The sequence below is a fragment of the Cygnus olor genome, chromosome 15 (assembly GCF_009769625.2).
Source record: "Cygnus olor isolate bCygOlo1 chromosome 15, bCygOlo1.pri.v2, whole genome shotgun sequence".
Lineage (NCBI taxonomy): Eukaryota > Metazoa > Chordata > Aves > Anseriformes > Anatidae > Cygnus > Cygnus olor.
This window is the reverse complement of record NC_049183.1, coordinates 14,717,658-14,737,511: the sequence shown is the minus strand read 5'-3', so window position 1 is coordinate 14,737,511 and position 19,854 is coordinate 14,717,658. Positions and strand designations below refer to the sequence as shown.

At 54.1% G+C, this 19,854-nt stretch overlaps 2 protein-coding genes across 12 annotated transcripts in view; one reads left to right on the top strand and one right to left on the bottom strand.

Annotated features, from left to right (window-relative positions):
• Positions 1-537: 537 nt before the first annotated feature.
• Positions 538-11,332, top strand: PLD6 (phospholipase D family member 6). Its single transcript, XM_040574900.1, has 2 exons — positions 538-1,550; positions 1,665-11,332. Exons 1-2 carry the CDS (start codon positions 1,139-1,141, stop codon positions 1,904-1,906), a joined length of 654 nt encoding a protein of 217 aa, XP_040430834.1. The 5' UTR covers positions 538-1,138; the 3' UTR covers positions 1,907-11,332.
• The window catches only part of LOC121078569 (myosin phosphatase Rho interacting protein), a 70,675-nt gene continuing 61,338 nt past the window's right edge, over positions 10,518-19,854 (bottom strand). For 8 of the 11 annotated variants that reach the window (XM_040574882.1, XM_040574883.1, XM_040574884.1 and 5 more), the window contains 8 exons: positions 19,410-19,557; positions 18,707-18,824; positions 17,890-18,049; positions 17,101-17,220; positions 16,776-16,862; positions 15,868-16,030; positions 15,360-15,445; positions 10,518-11,668 (listed from right to left, as the gene is read on the bottom strand). In XM_040574882.1, the coding sequence (XP_040430816.1) occupies positions 11,597-11,668; positions 15,360-15,445; positions 15,868-16,030; positions 16,776-16,862; positions 17,101-17,220; positions 17,890-18,049; positions 18,707-18,824; positions 19,410-19,557 (954 nt within the window). In that variant the 3' untranslated portion in view covers positions 10,518-11,596. Of the gene's footprint in view, positions 11,669-14,108; positions 14,175-15,359; positions 15,446-15,867; positions 16,031-16,775; positions 16,863-17,100; positions 17,221-17,889; positions 18,050-18,706; positions 18,825-19,409; positions 19,558-19,854 lie in introns of all 11 variants that reach the window. The other 3 variants (XM_040574885.1, XM_040574893.1, XM_040574886.1) reach the window with 2 other exon arrangements.

The following is a 19,854-nucleotide window of genomic DNA, read 5'->3' as shown; positions in this document are numbered from 1 at the left end:
TGGAGCTAGTCCTTGAGGGAGAAATAAAGATTTAAAAAATCACAAATAATGAAATAAAACTGACAGAAGTAATTAGAAAAGATCGGAATTTCAAGTGCTAGGTTGGTGCTTGCTCTTGGGGCTACCTTATATGTGATCCAGTATTTTTTATTTTTCTATGTTAAAGCTATACAGGTTCAAATCAGAGTTACATAATGTAACAGGTAAGACATTATTTGGCATTAGCCTTCCTGGCTGCTGAACTGTTTCTGTTCCTTAAAGAATAGCTTATCCAAGCAATCTTGCATTAAAAGCTGGTCTGAGTTCCTAAGCAGAAGTGTGGCTGCTTCTGAAACAGCAAAAGGGCGATAAGGTCAAGTTTGAGGTTTTATGCTCTCCTTCCAGTGACGTACAGCATGAGTGGTAGGTGACAGCCATCGTTCTGCTCCTGTGAAACAGGGCAGTGTCACAGACACGACCACAGCCTCTCTGAATAATGTATTGTGCGTGAGCCAGGGTCTGGAACCCACTGACTTCACACTCAAAACGTCCCCAGGAAGGAAGGGGGGGAGTCGGTGAAGCCTGCAAACCCTAGGCTCCTGCTTTGCATAAAAGCAGAGGTGTGTGCCTGCCACAACAGATCTGTGCAGGGATTACCCAGCTGAGTGCCTGGGCAAGTTCCTGCAGCTCACGGCTTAGGCCACGGGCACTCATCTCGCTGTCAGTGCGAACTGGAACGTGGGCAGTGCTCTTTGCAAACTTAATCAGCAAGAAGGCCACCTCTCAGCACCCTCCTCCCCTCCGAGCACCACCCCCTGAAGACAAACCCTCAGAAGCAGGACCTCTCCTCATCCTAGCACACTTCCCTTGCCCAGGAACAAGCAAGCAACAAGCGCTGTGCTGACACCCGAAGCCTTTTAGTGCTGTTTGTGCTTAGATTCCCCTCAGCCAGCTCACAGCAGCCTAAGGGGAAAGGAAAAAAAAAAAAATCGGTGCAGACAGCTGGTGCTTGGGTTGGGCCTCAGCCGTGTGGCCTGAGGGGGGGGGCTTAGTTTCCAGACAAGGACACCAGGCTGCCTGGGGCTGCTGCTGGAGGTGTACAGCAGGGCCCACGCCGCCCCCAGGAGCCGAGCCCACGGGGGGCAGCACCGAGGGAGCGATGTGGGCAGCGGGGGCACGGCAGCCAGGCCTGGTGCTGGCGGCCCTGGCAGCGCTGGGCCTGGCCCTGGAGGTGCTGGTGGCCCGGAGGCGGCGGCCGGTCCGCGAGGTGCTCTTCTTCCCCTCGAGGCCCAGCTGCACCGAGGCGCTGCTGGCCGAGGCGGCGAGCCCCGACGACACGCCGGGCCCCTGCCCGTGCCCGCTGCCTCGCGGGGACTGCGCCTTCAGCCGCCTGCTGCGGCACCTCCTGTCCGCCCGCCGCTCCCTCGAGCTCTGCCTCTTCGCCTTCTCCAGCCCGCAGCTGGGCCGTGCCGTCCGCCTCCTGCACCGCCGCGGCGTCCGGGTCCGTGTGGTGACGGACGCGCAGTACATGGCGCTGAAGGGCTCGCAGATCGGCCTCCTCCGGCACGCCGGTGAGGCGCGGGGCATCGAGGTCTCTCATGGCCCCGCCGTGTGCTCGGAGCTGCCCTGGCGGCCCGCTGAGGGAGCATCGGTGCCCGTCACACGTCCCCGTTGTGTCGTTGTAGGGATCCAGGTCCGCCACGACCAGGAGAGTGGCTTCATGCATCACAAGTTCGCCATCGTGGACAGGAAGATGCTCATCACGGGCTCCCTCAACTGGACCACAGAGGCGATCCAGAACAACCGGGAGAACATCCTGATCATGGAGGACGCGGAGTATGTGCAGCCTTTCCTGGAGGAGTTCGAAAGGATTTGGGAAATATACGATCCCCTCAAGTACATGTTTTTTTCCAAAGAAAATAAATGATTAAGCTGCTTCCCCGAGCTGGAGGAGTATTGAGCAGATGGCATTCAGGGGTTTATTGTGTATAGACATCATTGTATCCCCTGTCTGGTTGTAATTTAGTTAAGCCCCTCCAGAACTGAAGTGCTCTCTACCCTAAAGTGCCACAGGTCCCTTGTGTGCTACGTTAGCAGGAGTGACCCAGCTGATCGGTGAGTTGTTCTGTGAGGAGAGCTGCAACGGGGCTCAGTTCATAGAGCTTAAAGCTTCAAACAGGCTCAGTGCTATGCCCCTGGGCAGGTGAGATGGCATTTGTACCGTGCTGGGGACCTGAGCGGTGAGATGGGTGTTTTTCAACTCGTGATGCTGCAGGATGGAGTTTTACCAGTTTTACCCCAACAGCTCCCCTGTGTCGGTAACTGAAGGAAGGGTCTAGAGGGCTGTAGCAAAGCTGGGGCTTGTACAGGGAGAGTAAGCACCTCAGTTGCATTTCTTTTGTTGGCATTAATTGTTGAAAGTTTGTGAAGGGAAATCTGGGAAATAGGAAGTTTTGATTGTGTATGTGTTTCCTCTGGTTTAAGATAGTAGAGTTCCTGTGTAAATGTGTGAGAACAGACACCAAGGCCAGCTCATCTTCCAGCAAGCAAGGAGTCTCTGGAACAAACAGAGAGAAACTGCTTTGCGGGAGCAGTCGGTCTTGTCCTAAAAGCAAACACGGCTGCAGGTGGGTCACCGACTTCAGAGAGGAGAGGTGGAGGGAAGCCCCGTTCATGCAGGTGGCAGGACACAGTGTTCTGGTCTGGTTTGGTGACTGTGGCCACCGGTGTTGGCAGCAGTAGGGCAGGGGATGAGGAGGGAGCAGCGAGAGGAAGGCGAGGTGATCCCTGGGGATAGCAGGGCCAGGTCAGAGTGCTGCTGAGACCACCACGTGTCTGCGCAGCAGGCATCCACAGCGGGGCTGGGGTGGCGGTGATTTTCTTCTGGGACTGGCCAGCTTCTCGTTAACTTTTCTATTTTATCTCTAGCGCATAAAACGAATAGATTATTCTCAGTCAGCATAACTTGCACCTTTATGTAGTCTTCGGTTCCCATTGCATTTAGAGCTTTGCTGTCACTGCCCGGGAGACGAGCCAAGGGCAGGTTGGGGAGGATGCTCGCTGCGCCCTTGCCAGCAGAGGGAGCAGAACATCAGATGTCTGCTGGGGATGAGGCGGCTCCCTGCTCCTGGCCGCCGAGTTGTAGAGACAATTTGTAGAGAGAGGGTTTGTCTTTTGTTAGACCATTGAAAGTGGTGGGGAAAAAATGTCTATGACCATCCAAACCTGAAACATCTCTGTTTTAATCTGACTGTATTAGCTGGTCTAGTAAGAGATTAAACTGCTCCCTACAAATCCTGCCAGTCTAAACATACTGTCTCAGCTTGAGGAATCTCCCTCCCTAGAATTTAAGGGGGAACAAAGGTGGATGGAAACTTGGGATAAATTTCCAAACTCTGAGTATTCAACTGCCTGTGTAAGAACTACTTTATACGGAACACAAAGTGATTTGAAATCTCTCAAAATGAAAAAGGGTCTATAACCTTCTATTATCAGTATTGCGGGATACAGTAGTGCTGTGACTAGCAGTCTTAAATATGCCATTCTCTCACACAGGGTCAACATCATCTTGATTTTATTTTATTTTTTTGTACTCCAGTTCTTGTGGGTTGGTTGGTTCAAAGAGTCAAATAATTGAAAATTCCAGAAGATCTTTATGTGTTATTTAGGGTATGTGGAATAAGAGCTACAGATTACAGATTTGCTCTGCTCTGTTTGAGAAAGTAGGCATGGTTCTGGGGAAAAATCCATGTGTTGCTATTATCTGTGATGTAACAGCTAGGAAGAAGCTGAGAAAGTTCATTCTGTAGAAAATCCAGTTCAGCAGTGTTATATTTATGCTATTTTAAACATTTTATTGTTATTCAAATGATACCTGTTGCATTTTGTTTGTGAAGTATGACTATAAAAGCAAACAGCGTTCTCAAGCTCTGTCCTCTGCTTCTTTCTTTCTGTAGCAGTGTCCTTGTTGAAACAAACACCTCATGACATAGCATGCAAAGGGTGGTGCAAAAATAGTTTATTACGATATAGTTTATATAAAGTTAGGTAATTATATTTACAAAATTAAAATGATCAGCTACATCCATGGGCACCTAGCATGACACACGAGATTTTTGTCAGGAATAAATACAGTGACCAAAAAAAGTGACGTTTCTATTACAGTGAACAGTTACCAGGAGCAGTGGCTCTTAAACAAGCAATGAAATAAACTGGAGTGGAAGAGAGGAGGGAAGCAGAGAGGGACTCAAGCACACTGAGAAACAGGAGCCTCAAGCACACACCCCCACCCTGTAGCAGAGGGAAATTAATCGCGTGCGATGTCTCATTTCCTGGATGGATCTCATGCAAGAAACGCCCCTGGAGAGAGGCCCTTCGGACCTGCAGATGGATGGGGCTTCAGCACAGCCGTGCTTCCCTGCCTCCAGCCACCCTCTGTGACCATTGCTGGCCTTGAGCCGCGGGGTTTTCCAGCAGCAGTGCGGCTGCAGCGGCCCCAACTGCACGGGCGCTTCTTGCGTGCTCCAGGGCCGCTGCTGCTGCTCAGCTGAACGCAGGTTGGAGGCGGCGAGCTGGCTGCTGCGCCTGGAAAACGTACGTTGCGCTCAGCTCCTGCTTTTGGGGCCACAACCCCTTTTTGTCATTTCCAGGAGAAGAGCAGAGTATCCCGAGTGCAAGCAGTGGAGCACGTGCAAGTGGTGTGTGCGTGTGTTAACCCAGGCGTCCCCTCTGGCTGCGGTTGGGTGGCTGAAGGTGTGCTGGAACACAGCTGAGGCCAGCCTTCACTTCTGATCAGGTCAGTGGAAGGACTGACCGCTAGTACTGACCATGAACGACCACTGCCAGTTCTGTTACCACCCAAAGACTTGCAGCATCCCCTTCTCTTTGCCTAAAACTTTATCCCTCCAAATAAACGATTCCTTAAAATCAGGAGACATCCAGAACGCCAGGTCCCAGGAGGTGCACGTGGGTCAAAGACCAAGCGCTCTTATCTATCGCCTACCTACCATCACCTTTAGTATTTACGACATACTTTGCTCTCTCTAGTTTAGAACAAAGAGTTAGTGTTCTCCTCACATCCTGCACACAATCAGTGTGCGAAGAAAGCAGGAAGAATGAGAAAATAATTGTTTGTAATTGCACTAATTATTCACCAGTTCATGGCCAGCTGGCTTAGCTCGGGTCGCTACCAACTTGACTGGCTTATCAGGTTTCTGCGAGCAGCTCCCACACCCTGGGTTTCTTTCAGTAGTCTCAAAGTGCAGGCTGCAGCGGGGCGAGCCACCCCACCCTTCCCAGTCCCCGCTCTGCAACCACACTTCTGCATCCCCGGGTCAGAAAAGGTTTGTGCTCCGTGGGAACTCAGTTTTACTTAAAATCGCATTCAGCATTTAAGCATTCTGCTTGAAATTGCTGCAAGATAGCGTGCGCTTCCAGCCCGTTGCAGGCCGTGTGTCTGCACAGGGGTAAGTGGGGGTCTGTCCACCCCTTGCAAAGCCCACGCCGCCTCACCGAGCACCCAGAAAACAGCACCAGTGCCTTAACGCACGCGCTGCAAAGTCCTCGGGCTGCGCCGCACGGCACTCACTGCTCCTCCAGCTGGCCCCTGGCACACGCACGGTGTTAATGCCACCATCAAATACAAGATTAGCGAGTTCTCTGAATGGAAAAAAAAAGTTTATAGCACAGGAAGGTTACAGGTCTCAAACAGGCTGTACACATTCTTTGGACACGTATCGTCAAAACTGAAGGTATAGATCAGCAGAAAACGTCGGAAAAGATATTTATAACAGTCATCAGAAGCAAACAGTCTCTCCGGGCAGGCAGGGTGGGGTGGCCACATCGCACCCAGCGCGCCTCTTCCAGCCCCCCAGCGGGACGGCGGTGTTAGAACAAGAGTTAAAAACCAAAACCACGACGTAGTCACAAAAAGAGAACCCTCCACTAATTTCTGAGTAATAAATATTTACATGGCGTGCTTGGAATACTATACAGGTTTTAAATTACTTCTGTTTAAAAGAGAATAACAAAGTTTTTTTTAAAAAAAATTGAAAAGGTTGCAGAGGAAAGGCAAGCTACGCTGAGCGTGCATGAGCTTGAGTGTTCACAACAAACTACGTCCTGCACCTGAGCCACGAAAAAATGCAGCAGTCTGGTGGCAGTCCAGTCAAATACAGAGCTGGCACAAACATGACACGGTGTTACAGGCGGGAGGGGACACTACTAACGCATTCCAGTCACCCTCTGTTACCGAAAGCAAACAGACTTTTTTTTCTGGTTTGCAAAGCCACGCACTATTCTAGTTTCAAAGGAACACAATTTGCGAATTTTATATGTGGGCAAAGGAAAGGTCACATAGAAAAAGACTGTTTTGGGGAAGACGGTGCAAAGGGTAGGAAAATTTTTCGCAAAAAGGGAAAGAAAAAAGCCTTGTAGCCAGTTTTTGCTGCACTTGACTTTTCCTAGCCCTCACACTTGGGAACTATGAGCAGTGTAGCGTTGTGCAAAAGGCAGCAGCGGCTTGCACAGCGTGTGTTGCACTGCGGGTGCAAGCGGGGAGCGCGCCCTCGCCTCGCCTTCCTCCCCTCGCCGCCCCCTGTTCTCATTTACGTGGCCACTGATTTACTTTGGAGGATGGATGAAGCCTGGAGCGGGAAGAAATAGGATAACTAAGGAATGTTGCTATCAGCAAAACAATCTTTCCTGCCTTTTTTTTTTTTTTTCTTTTCAGTAAAGCACTGCTCTCTGCAGAAATAACCCCGTTTTCGGCTCTTCTTGGTGCTGCCGGTCCTCTCTCTTTCGTTAATGGGAAGGCAGGTAACGAACTGCCCCCTGCTTCGGAGAGATGCTTTGGCAGTTGCCACATAGCAAGTAAAGACCGACGCCTGGAGCACAGCCTGCAGCAGCCAGTCAGAACCACTGTCTGCATGCATTCTTCCTCCTCCTCCTGCTCTTCCTCCTCCTCCCCTTCCTCTTCGTCTTCTCCGTGACCTCCACAGCTCACAGCTCCCACCACAAGCACTTGTACACAGCGTTCCCATCCCCTGAAGTGCTGTCCCGGAGGGCAAAGTGGATCCCGAGGACACCACGAGGCCACTTCTCAGCCTCTGACCCGCCAGCCCTCACAGCATTTTCCTTTATTTTGTTTTTATTTTATTATTTATTTTTTTTAAACTCTCCAGTGGCAGACGGCTGCTCCTGAAAGGTACAGCATCGAAGCCCACCACCAGTATGTTCATAAAAGAGCCTTTTGCTTAGTGATAAATATTTTAAAGCCACAAAGTTAAGCAATAAAACTAATTGATTTGGCTTGTTAGGCATTGCTAAAAGCACAACAAGAGTTGCCAGAGGCTGGTGCCTCCCTTCCCTCCGTCACACGGCGTTCCCACTGCAGTCCTCCTGCCACCTAACACTGTTTTTTTTCTGGCCATCACTGTTACTTAGTGCCAGCTGTTTTCTCAGTGAACCTGCTGCCTATTTTGATTTTAGCAGCCACTTGAAGGCCCAGAGAAGCTGGCCAACATGCATTAAATAAAGGCTCCCCAATATCAAGCCTCTGGCCCGCTGAGCCCGCAGGGTCTGATCCTGCTCACACAGCAAACCCCAACTGCAATCCTTTAACAGCCGATGCCGGGAGCCCGTAACAGGGGGTGATGAGAGCACTGACATCTGAACCAGGTAAAAGCAAACCAGAGGAAGGAGGGAAAAACCTCCAGCCTCGTTCCTGCCAACGCCAGCTCCCCTGCCAGCGCCCCATCGGCGAGAAGCCCAGCGCCGTGCGCGTTGCCCAGGGCACAGCGCTGAGCCGTGGCCCGGACGTCACCGAGGACGCCTCGCTCAGCAGCTGTGCGCCTATGCAGCGAAGGAGAAAGGGCCGGACGAGGCTTCTCTTCACAGCTATTCCTGGGTGACTTCCCCCCCGAACTTCCGAATGTTTTTATGTGTGTATAAAAAGGAAGAACGCCTCTTAACCTCTCTACGCGGAGCAATTCAGCTTGCACGGCCACCGCATCACATTCTGCCTTCCCGCAGCCCTCTGCCCAAGTGCTTCCACCTTGCAGCACCTTTTTGCCCCCCCATCACCCATTTTTTTTCCAAATCATATCAATGCGTTTACATACGCTGAGCCAAAAGCCGGGGACGGTCCCCACTTTCCATCAGTCTCCCCACACTGACCACCAGCCCTTCTGCCCGGCCACGCTCTGGGTCACATCAGCTGCGCCGCATTTCCAAACCATTCTCTACGTTCAGAAATAAGGATCGAAGCAGCGAAGCAAGTAAATGCTCTTCCTCAGCTCAATACCTATTCCTGGGCAGGATGCTAAGCTGCAAGAGAGGATTTCTGGGTGTGATCAGGTGCGCAGCAGAAAGCGACCCTCCTTGGGGAGTCTCAAGGTGCTCAGTGGCATGAACTTGTGTCAGAAAGGGTCCATCCTGCGTCCTCCACACCACCGGCAGGCAAATGCAGCTGGATAGCAAGGTACATAACTTCTAGTCCTCACGGTTAAAATAATGAAGCCAGCAAAGTAAGATTTTCGAGGGAACACAAGAACGGTCAGAGTCCACGTGGTGAGATGGAGACCAGCACGTTCTGCTCGGTTGGCTGAGAAGGACAAAGTCCCACCACACTTCTTGAGAGAAGAGGAGGAGGAGGAGGAGGAGGCGTGCGGCCTCCTGCATCCAGCACAGCCTTGGAAGGGAAGAGCAGTGACAGCGATGAGGCCGTGCACCATCCTTGTTCCACGTCCCAGGAGATCAGAGGGCACAAAAGCAACCCGAGAGCAGAGCACAACCCAAACAAACCTGGGGCAGCCAGGGATGAAATCCAAAGGTTGTCTCTGCCGAGAGCTGGACAAGTGACATTGGAAAGGAGCCGGAGAGGCACCTCGGCCAGGCAACCATCTCCTGACACGGGCAGGAAGGTATATAAAATGTATAAAATACAGTGGGTAGTCACCTTCCCACCAAGCCACAGCCTGATTTCAGATGAACCTGGACCACAGCACTGACATCTCTGCTGGTCCTGCAAGGCAGGTGGCAGTGTCCCTGGTTTAGCTCGAAGACTGCTCGTAACTGCTGGTGGCTGCCACTGAGGTGTCAGGCTCCAAGCTGCTGTGGGCACGGGGACCCATCACGCACCCTTCACCCAACTGTGGGGTTGTGCTGGGGGATCAGACCTCTCCCTGCAGTTAAGTGCAAGATGCTGACAGAGAGAGTAAAAAAAACCAAATGTGCACGACTGATGACAAAGCCGCTCTTCCAGATGTGGACTTTGAAGCCCACTGGACGCACCCTTGAACAGGAGAAAGGTGAATTTGGGAAGGGTGCAACTGTGGAGGGCTGCACCGGTCACCTCAGCTGGAAGGGAAGCAGGATAACCCCTGCCATGTCTACAAAAAGCCATGGCTACACTTTACCGACATGAATGGCTTTACCAACAGTCCATGCTGTAAGTGGCCATTGGCTAGCTCAGCGTGGTGTGCCCAGGATAGCACTGCGGTGACCACTTCCACACTGGGGCTCCATCACTTGCACTCCCATCGTGCTGAGAAGCTGATGACGAGTAGCCTTGAGTGCTTTGGCCATGCTCCTCGATGGTGGGCCAGGAGGGCGACGTCAGGCTGATGGGTGAGAGCAAAAGAGAAGCGTTGAGACGCCTGGGAGTAGCTGATGGCCGGTGACCAGAGAGGAGGTTCAGGTGGGTCCTGCCTGGGATGGCTCCTGGCTGGCAAGGACATGGAGCTGCCCTGACACAAGGCTGCCAAGGCTCCTCCGATGCTCAGATGCTGGAGAACACTACAGCGAGCTCAGGTTAGGGTGAGTGGCTGCACACCAGAACGTCAGAGAGGGCCTGCAGAAGATGGAACAGCCTTCATATCGAGCAGTTGAGGGTCCCTCCTGCCCTGCTCCTGTCTCCAGGACGTCCACACGCGCCCAGGCAAGGAGTTACAGAGCGTCACAGCAGCAGAGCATCCCCATACGGACCTGCCCTCTGCACTGTGCTGGTGGCACCGCTGGGGCCCGCAGTGCACCCAGGGCCGGCAGCGAGAGCTTTCGCCTCACACTCGGACTTCTCATCTGGCCAGAGCTGTGCCCTTAGGGAACCTGAACTAGCCACAAAAGCACACAGACCTGCCTGCTTCACCCCTGGGTGAAGCGCACAGAAGTCAATAGGAAGCTCGGTTCCACCTCAAAAATATCTGAAAGTCGACGTGATGCAGGTTGCTTGGCAGCCACGTTGGGCTGGGGAGTGATGGAGCGATGCTTCAGCCCTGCTCCCAGCTGGGTGGCAGGACTGGGGGGGGTCTCCATGGATATCTCAGAGGTCTTTTCCATCCTAAACGATTCTATGGCTGTAAGCACGCCGAGATGCTCTGCTCACCCAGCACGAAGCCACCGTGATGTGGGTTGGCTGTGTGTGGCCTCTAGCGCTACCAGCTCTCTCCACTCAGCGAGCACCCATTTACTGGCCTCGTGGTGCTAAATTGTCTGCTCTAAACACAAAAGCTGTTGTGACTGAGAAGGTCTGAAGCACATACTGGTTTTGAGATTTTTATTTCAGGAAAAGATTAAGGAATTAAAATAGGAGCTGCCCTGCTGACAAGAAGAGTTGAATTCAAGAAGCCGATAAAAAAGGAGCATTATATGCATTGAGCACTGTGCATTTTCAGTCAATATTGGCTCTACTTTCTACTCTACTTTCCTTTGACTTGGAAAAGGGAGTTTCACATGCGCACAGACCCTAGGATACACGGGACTCAACGAGAGGAAGGGAGTAACAGCAAAAAACAGAGAGTGCTGGGCTTGATCGAGGGGAGGCAAGAAAGTGATCTCGCGGCTCAGCCCCAGGAACGCCTCCCTCCCACCGCGCGCCACCGGCGAGGGGGGGCCGAGGCCGAGGGGCCGCCGTCACGGTGCCCGTGAGCAGCTCCCTACCCAAAACCACCTGCCGAGGCACCGCAGCTCGCCGGGCTCCGGCATCGCCGCCGTCACGGCACGGCCGGGGGCAGGAGTCACTTCTCCATCCTCTCCCGGCCTGGCGTCAGCATGGCTCCTGCAGGCCGCTCGTGCCCCCCCGGCGGCGTCCCACAGGCTTCCCCCCCACACCCCCTTGTAGGTGCAAGTGATGCAGTCGAGATCAACGGCTGATTAGGCTCCCGGTGTGCTCTGAGCACTGGGTCTCTTGACAGCAGTAAGAGCGTGGGCTGGCCCGTGCCACCCTGCCCTGCGCGCATACCAAGACGTTGGTACGACGGAGCTAGCTTATTCACAGGCTACTGAGCCTTAATACTGACACTTAGTGTAATGGTTTACAGTAAAGGAAGGATTCTCCTACAAAGCGCCGAAGAGGGGGGAAAAAAAAAAAAAACGAAAAAAAAAAAAAAACACACCCCAATCCCTTCCTCTCCCTCTCAGTCTCAGAAGCGTCTCACAAGCGGGGAAAGGAGCTGCGGAGGCGAGGGGGCGGCGGGGGGGCCCGCCGCGGCGCCCGGAGCCATCGGGAAGCGTCGGGCCGAACGACAGCGAGGACGGTCGTGAGCAACGAGAGACAAACGGTGCTGGTGCTGTGCTGCCTCAAGCCGGGAGGTGCGCGCGTGGTGAAGCGGAGCGGGGAGAGCTAGTCTTTCTTCAAGTCCCTGGATTCAAAAAGCTTCAGGCGTTCTTGCACGGTCAGGCCTTCCTTCAGGCTCTGGGAGAGACAAAAGAAAGACAGCATGGGACGGGGCGGGCGGCAGCGGGGATCCGGGTGCTGGGAGAGGGGGACGCAAAGCGGGGGGGGGGGGGGGGGTGGCCGTCCCGGAGAGATTAGTGGGGCATGCTGGTGGAAACACGCAGCCGTGGGGTGCGGTTACTGGTGCACGGCGCCTGGAGAGAGGGTGAGAGCGCAGGTTAGCCGGGTGGCGGACCAGAAGCTGATGAGGGAGGCACACGGTGCTGGAAGCGGGGTTAGCTCCACGCGGACAATGATCCCCGAGGCCTGCGGTGGCCGGGCGGTGTCGGCAGGGCCCCAGCGGCCCGGCTGGGACCTGCAGCCATAAACCTGCCTGCAGGGCTGCCACATGGGTCAAGCGCTGGTCAACGCACTCACTTCGCTCAAACAGCCCTGAAAACTCGTGTTTTGCTGCCAGCGACAAGCCCAGCCTTCCCCTCCCGAGTTGGAGCTGCCTAGTGCACGGGGTGAGACGCAGGCCTCCCTAAATGCTTGCTTCGGGGCTAGCAGGACCTGATGGCTGCCCCAGTTCAGATTCAGCACCCAGATACAAGGCACAACACAGCCATCAAACAGAAAATCCTCGGCAATCGTATCTGTGAAATCTGCTGTCGCTTGTGCTTGGGGACCCAGGAAAAGAGCGGTGTGAGACCTATGAACCCAGAAGCAAAGAGCTGACCCAGGAAATTTGAAATTAGCCCTGGGAGATACACAAGGCTAAAGCCAGCCTTCCCTCCCTCCTGCAGCCCTACACTCTCAGCACGAGTTTCGGGGACCACAGCACCAGCCTGCGGCTGAAGGAGGCACACGCATCCCCCTGACCTTCCACTGCCGGCCAGGCCTCACAGCTCACCTTGCCACTTTCAGCCCACTCACCCCGCAGCCTGAACGGGATCTGTTACAGACCAACGCCTGGCAGCTTCAAAAGGCACAGAGCTGCATGCCAGAGCCTTATACTAACGGGCAACCCCGCTGCCTTTTGCCTTTGTTTCCCTGACTGTGGTGTCAGAGGGCTGTCTGGTCATAGCAGCAGTTTGGGCTTTTGGGCCAGGTTTTGCTTAATGTGTGTTTATCGGCAGGGCTGGGTGCGTGCAAACTCGCCACAAGGCTGTGCTGATTCCCGCAGTTGCTGTTGTTTTTCAACACTCCTCCTCCCACAGGCTCACACATACAGAATGGCGCTGGGGGAGCAGCGTGGAAATGAAAGCGCCGAAATGGACTGCTCTGAAATTCACACATGATGTATTCTTTCTTTCCAGCCGACAGCAGAGCCTCTTGGGATCCGAGCCTCTGAGCACGCCCTTCCTGAAGGAAGTTAGCTTTGGGCCTCTTTATATTAGCAGCAACCCATGCATTCCAGTTTGTACATTTGATTTCTAATTATATGGAACCAGATACCAGAAGCCATTAGGCTGTTCTGCCTAATGGTACAAATTCCAGCAAATTCACCCCTTAGGGACTTTCACGACCCATTTGAGTTGCTGATGAGGGGAGTTTGATGAAGGGAGACTAATGTAGGGTGAAGTCTGTGATATGGCGATCCTCCACTAGAGCCCCTGAGGCTCTCAGCTCTCCCCCATCACCATTCTCTAACCTCAGCCCTTACCACGGGCCAGTAAAATTAACTATTGCTCCGGTTACTCAACATCTGTGTCATTAGGATCGTGCTCATTTCTCATCAGCTCCCCTCTTTTGCTGGATGAGCTCAGAAGCCTCAGGCCAGCCTGTGGGATGGAGGTGTAGTGCTAAGGGATGAAGAGCAGCGGGGTGGGCACCAGGGAGCCTGGAGAGCAGGAGGAGGTCGTCAACAGGCGAGGAAAACATTTTGCTCAGGCACGGATCAACCTAACGAAGCAGCAACTACGGGCAAAGGAAAATTCGGGGCAGCCTAGGACATTCTTTCTGCAGCTGAGACTGGGGGCACTATTTCACATGGCCTGGGTGGGAAATGCACGTAGAGGCATCACTGATCCACTCCTCCATCTGGCTAACAACAAAAAGGTCTTTTTTCCTCCAAGACCTGGAAGTTGCTGAAGTTTAGTCTGAGGCATGCACAGTCACTCAAGCATGCACACTCAGTGTCCCGCGCTCCCAACACAGCAGACAGGAAAATGTGCCCCCACCGTGTCCAAATCCTCTCTGCGATGGTTAGCTGTGTTGGGGAGGGTGGGAGGAGTAGGAAGATGAGAAAGCCATGTTCCCCGGGGAAGGGCAGAGAGAGACTGCATCTCATATAGCTCTCGGGTCTGCTCTCTTCTCCCCTCCCGTTCCCCCTCCCCCAGTAAAATCATTAGCCATGTATAAACCAGTCATTAAGAGAAGAAAGGCTCTCGTTTGCCATGGAGGTGTGAGCAGTGCATGCAAAAGTGGGCCGCTCCAGCGGGCAGCTGCGCTGTTTGGTGGGTGCCGGTTTGTTTACCTACGTGGCAGGGAACCTGGACTCGGGTTCATTTCAGTTATCCCATGAGACCTGCTCAATAACGGACTGTTGAAGGAGAAAGCAAAATAAAGAAAAACAAAACAAAAACAAGAAGCTCATAAATCCTAAATGCATTGGCATTCGCGCAGCCCTGCCCGCCCCCTCCCCGCGGCAGCGGCGCAAGCAGGCAGCGTGCCCCCGGCAGAGCCCGTGCCCTCCTCCTTCCCCACAAGACCTCCGGACAGCACACGTGGGGGACCACGAGATAAGCACTCCGAGTTGAAGTGGTGAAGGGCAACCAACTCTCAGAGCTGGGACAGTGAGGGTGCAAGCCTGGGCTGCACCCCAAAATGCGCAGCGGTGCAGCGCAGGCACCCCGAGCTGATGACCTGCCGCTTGCAGAGCTCGGCCGGTGACTGATTCCCCAGCTAGAAGCCTTTGCCTGCCTGGCTTCTCGCTTTGCCCAAAGTCCCAGCCACTTCAAACAGCAGCATGAGATACCCACTGCCCAGTGGGGAGAGGCAAAGCAAGTTTTGCCCATGCTGATCTCCTTTCTAACTGCCCTATGTTTAATGGTGGCTGTGAGCGGCTTTATTTGCCCTTTTTATCTCTGTGGTCCCACAGCAACAGCCAGCGTGTAGCATGATGCAATTCTGGCAGTCAGCAGGCCAAGTAGACGCACTTGGCACAGAATTATTGGGATCTGGGACCAAGAGCAAGTACAGAACGGCCAGAGAAATGCAGGGCCATCTGCACTGTGTTAACACACAAGAAAGTGTGTGTTAAATATGTCCAGAGCCAAGGCATCGCTGTTCCATATAAAAAGCAAAAATCTTGCAGTGATGAACACTGGAAAACCTGTAATGCTGCGTGCATTTCCACCCTTTGGTATCACCTACATTTCTACTAAAAACAGGGAGCAAGTTTTGGGAGAATCCTTCTGTGAAAGACCAACGAACAGGGTGAAATTCCTCCTTGGCTCAAGCGAGGAGCAGCTCCACACCTACATCTCAGCAGGTTCAGTAACACAAGTGCCCCACAAGGCACCACCTGGCAGTGGGCTCTGCCTGGCCGCACAGCAAACTGTTTCCCATTTGAAAGCTTGGTTTTCTCCCAGTTGCCATCCAGGCTAGCATTAATGACCAGGAAATTCTCAGTTTTCTTCCCCTCCCAATTTCTTCCCATCTGCGACCCCCACTGGAGAGTAACACTGGGCATCTGCATGGCAGGGGGAAAGAGATGCGGACTCACCTTTGACCTGATATTCCTTAGTTGCCGGCTAACACTGGATCTGTCTTTCTTCAAGAAATCAGGGTTGCTTTTTGATTTCATAATATCTGGAGAGAAGCAAAATGACCAGTATTAATGCAGTGCCCACACATTCCTGCGAGGGGCAGGGCAGGGGCTCTCTCTGCCTCCCGATGAGCCAGGGCAGAGGGCACTCTCTGGGGCTCCCTCACGCCACGCACAGCACAAGGCTTTCATGATGCAAAATGGCAGAAGCCTTTCAAAACCATGAGCTTCCCATCCTCGGGCTGGAAGGAGGAACCGCCAAGGGAGGTAAGCTCAGGCCACCCACTCCTTGCCACCTCTGGCAACACTGTCAGCAAGGGGCGGAGGTGGGATGCAACATGAAACGGCAAAAAAGCACCACGCAAAGTCCTACGCTCGGACCCGTTACTCCACGAGGGCTCGTACGCCAGGATGCACGTGCCAGACCAGAAACCCCAAAATTGCTTAGAGGAGCTGGAGGACTGACCATATCCCGATACAGTGGTGTTCACAGGGGATTTCTCTCCCTGAGCTTCTGTGGCTGCTTTCAGCTGCTCTTTCAACCTGCTGATATCACAGTCTGCCTTGGCCTTCACAATGCTCAGCTCTGTGTAGATGTCTTTGTACTTGTCGCTGGCGTATTTCTTATCCTGGCAAAGGAACAAGAACAACCCAAGAGCGTTTAAGACAGACAGCTGGAGCCGAGGGGAACGCACCGAAGAGCAGCTTGGCACAAGCCGCCGGAAGATGAGCAGCGTGTTGGAGCAGCGCCCTGCACACCTAGCTGTATTTTTTCTCCTCCCTGCTCTGCACTTTGGAGTTATGGGCAGCAGGCAGCAATGCCAGCCGGGGCAAAGCGCTCATTTTACACGCTCGTGAAGCCGCGTCGAGCAGCAAACGCAGGACTGGAGATATGCAGAAAGCTCCGAGCACAGCAGCGAGCACACGGTGCTGCCCACGCATGTGGGTCCCTTTGTTACAGGATGACTTTGTAGTAAAACCTACATGCAAAGGCACTGGATTAAAGCAGAATTCCCAGAAATGGCCTTGGCAAAGAGGCTCTCCAGAGCAAACCAGATCTAATGCTGGGAGGCTGGGCAGGTCTCTAACACTGACTATTTTTGCCATTTCAAATATCTGATGTGACAGGAATCGGGAAAAAACACTCGTGGGGATGTTTTCCCACAAAAAGGGAGAAGGGGTAAGTTCTGGGCTGACAGAGTAGTGGGGTGCTTTACTGATAATACCAAAATGGGTAGTCAGTTCAGTTAAGGGCAAAAATGAAATGTTGTTTCAAATCTGGGGATAAGCAAGCTAAGATCTAAGCACAGATATGCAAGAGATGAGCCCAGCCCTTGGGAAGGTTCGCAGAAACGAGCCTGCACCCAGCGTTACCCTCAGTGCTGTCTGCAGCTCGTCTTTGAGAGAGCTGATCTCCTGCTTCAGGTACTGGATTTCCGACTCTTTGACCCGCAGCAGGACCTGTAGGGACAGAAGCAGCGTGATCGCACCCCTGTGGACACCACACAGCCCCCAGACCCTCACCCGCTGCACCTGGGGACAACAGAGCCAGGGTGCCTGGCCCAAAATGGGGAAAAAGGAGGATTGGGATTCCAGGATATCCTGGTCCCACTGCGTCCTCAGTGCATGATACTGGTCGTGTGGAAGGACAGGGGCTCCTGGTGGCCCACAGGCTCTAAACCCCCGCAGCCGGGCTCACCTCTAGCTCGTAGGCGTCCTTGCCCTGGGTGAGAGGCGACCCAGCAGCCTCTCCTCCACCCTCCCCGGTCAGCAAGGTCCGCAACCGCGTGATCTCCGCAGCCAGGCGGTTATTCAGCTCCTGGAAGAGGGGGGAGAGGATGCGGGATGGGGGAGCACGGCCAGGGCTCAGCACAGAGCTGGCAGCACCTCCCCAGCCCTGCTTGGTGCCTCCTCCGTGGCCTTCTGGAGCTACAAGAGGGCATCTTTTACGACAAACCCTGCATCTTCACTCAGGCAAGAGATGAGAACGCCAGCTTGGGGCAGCAAAGATGTGATGATACCCAACAGGGACACAGAATCATTCAGGTTGGAAAAGACCTCTAAGATCATCTAGTCCAACCCTTAACCTAGTATGGCAAGTCCACCACTACACCATGCTACTAAGTTCTAAGTCTCCACATTTCTTGAAGACCTCCTATTCCCATGCCACACAACAATTTTAGTAAAGAAATTTCTCCTAATATCCAACCTAAACCTCCCCTGGCACAACTTGAGGCCGTTTCCCCTCATCTTATCACTTGGTGCTTGGGAGAAGAACCCAATCCCCATCGCGCTACAACCTCCTTTAATGTAATTGTGAAGTGCAATGAGGTCTCTCCTGAGCCTTCTCTTCTCCAACCTGAGCAAACCCCAGCTCCCTCAGCCGCTCCTCCTAAGACTTGTTGTTCTCTAGACCCTTGACCAGCTTCCTTGCCCTTGTGCCTTCATCCCACCCACCCTCACCCCTCCGTCCGCCCTGCAGCCTCACCTGGTTGTGGGCGTTGAGCTCCTGGTTCTCCCGCTGGCACTGGCGGAGGGCCTGCCTCTCAGCCTCCAGCGCCTGCGCCAGGTGGGCGTTCTCCAAGCACTTCTGCGAATACTGCTCCGAAAGCACCTCCAGCTCCCGCTGCACCGACTGCAGCTCCTCCCTGGCACAGAGACACCAGCCAGTGCCCTCCCCAGCGCACGCCTGCTCTTCCTCCCGCGCCTCCCACCCGCCCAGGACAAGCCGGCAGGGATCTAAGGACCAGGGGGGACAAGGAGCTGTGTGCTCCTTTTTGGAAAAACTTGGAGCCCGGAGCGAGCCAACCCTTCCTTCTCCCAGCATTTTGGTGCTTGGCCACCGAAAAAGACAGGAGGCCTTTCTCTAGCAGGTTAAATGGCAGGCCTTCCTCGGGTTTCCCAAACCAGAGCTGAGATCTGCCAGGCTTGCACTCGGGAATGATGGACGTGCACACCTAACAGGGACGTTTCAAGCTGCTTGGCCATTTTGTTCAGCTCCTGTGTGAGGACAGCCTCGCCACCAAAAGCCAAGTGCTTTCTTTCTCCTTGACTGGTCAGAGGTGGTTCAGCTGTCCTCACGTTACAGCTGCGAGAAAAGCAGCATCGTCTCTGCACGTCTGCTACTTCTGGTGACCATAAAGCAGCTGAAACCCCCAAACCAGGAGCCTACAGCTGCAGCTGGGTTGGGACAGGGGCAAGAAGTCCGGATCTAACTCCTTGCCGAAATCACAGAGGAGCAAGGGCTCTCCCACACACCTAATCCCCCCGCGAGACACAGGACAGACAGATGACGACGGTCTTACAGGTATTGCCTCCGGAGGGCCTCGATGTCGGCATTGACGCTGCTGATCTGGGAGCGCTGCGACTTCTCCAGCTCTCGCTCCAGCTCCTCCCGGTGTGCGTTCTTCATGGCTTCGATGGCTGCACGGGACGGCACAGGATTAGCACCCGGCACCGCTCTGCCCAGAGAAGGCTTTTGGACAGGGTCTTCTCTTTTTTTGGTTTGGTTTTTAAAGGAACAAGACCGCAAGTCAGCCCAGTGAGCCACCCCACTGCTTCCCAGCCTGTGCCCCTGGGCACAGTGCAGCAAAGGGGCTTCTGCAAATCCTGCTGTTTAATAAGGTCCGAACAGCTGACCAGTTCCCATGCTGTTTCCTGAACTGCAGGGCTCCTAACGCAGAGATCCTGGGCTCCAGTGCTTTAAAACTCCCCACAGCACTGAAGAACAAGTTCCTTGTGGAATCAGCAATAAATTAACAACAGGAATGACTGACACCTTTCTGAGATGCAACAGAAAACTGATCTGACTCCAGTACAGGCAGGGAGAGGCGTACCAAGCCTGGAGAAGGAGCAGAAGTGTCTCCATCCAAAACACCTACCCCCAGCTCTTCCCTGTCTCCTGATCCCCATCCAGCCCTCATCCCCATGCACTGCTCCTCCCTCCTGGAGCAAACACCATCCCCGTGCCCCATCAGCACCGAGCTGCCCCGCGGCATGTCCGTGTACCTGAGATGGTGGCAGCCGTTTCCTCTGCCAGCAGGCGGTCCTTCTCCTCCCGCAGCTTCTCCAGCTCCCGCTGGTGCTGCCGCTGCAGGTCCTCGATCTTCTTCTGGTGCGTCTCCTCCATGGCTGCAAAGCCCCTTTCACATGTTGCCTGCAAGAGGGACGAGGGGAAGGGGTTGGCCCGGGAGCGCGGGGCTGAAATCACAGCGGTGGGGAGCCCCTCGGGAGCCGCACATCAGCAGGTGGTGGGCACCCAGCTTCCATCGTGAGGGTCTTCTCCCTCCCCAGCCAGGCAGGAGCTGGCCGAGGATGGACCCCACGAGGTCAGGGCTTGTCCTGCAGCCGCTCGACCCCTGCCAGTTCCAGGGAAAGGGACGGACAAGAGTAGGTCTGGGGTCAGATGTGAGCGGGGAGTGCAAACGGGCAAAAAAAGACTGGTGTGCCCCTT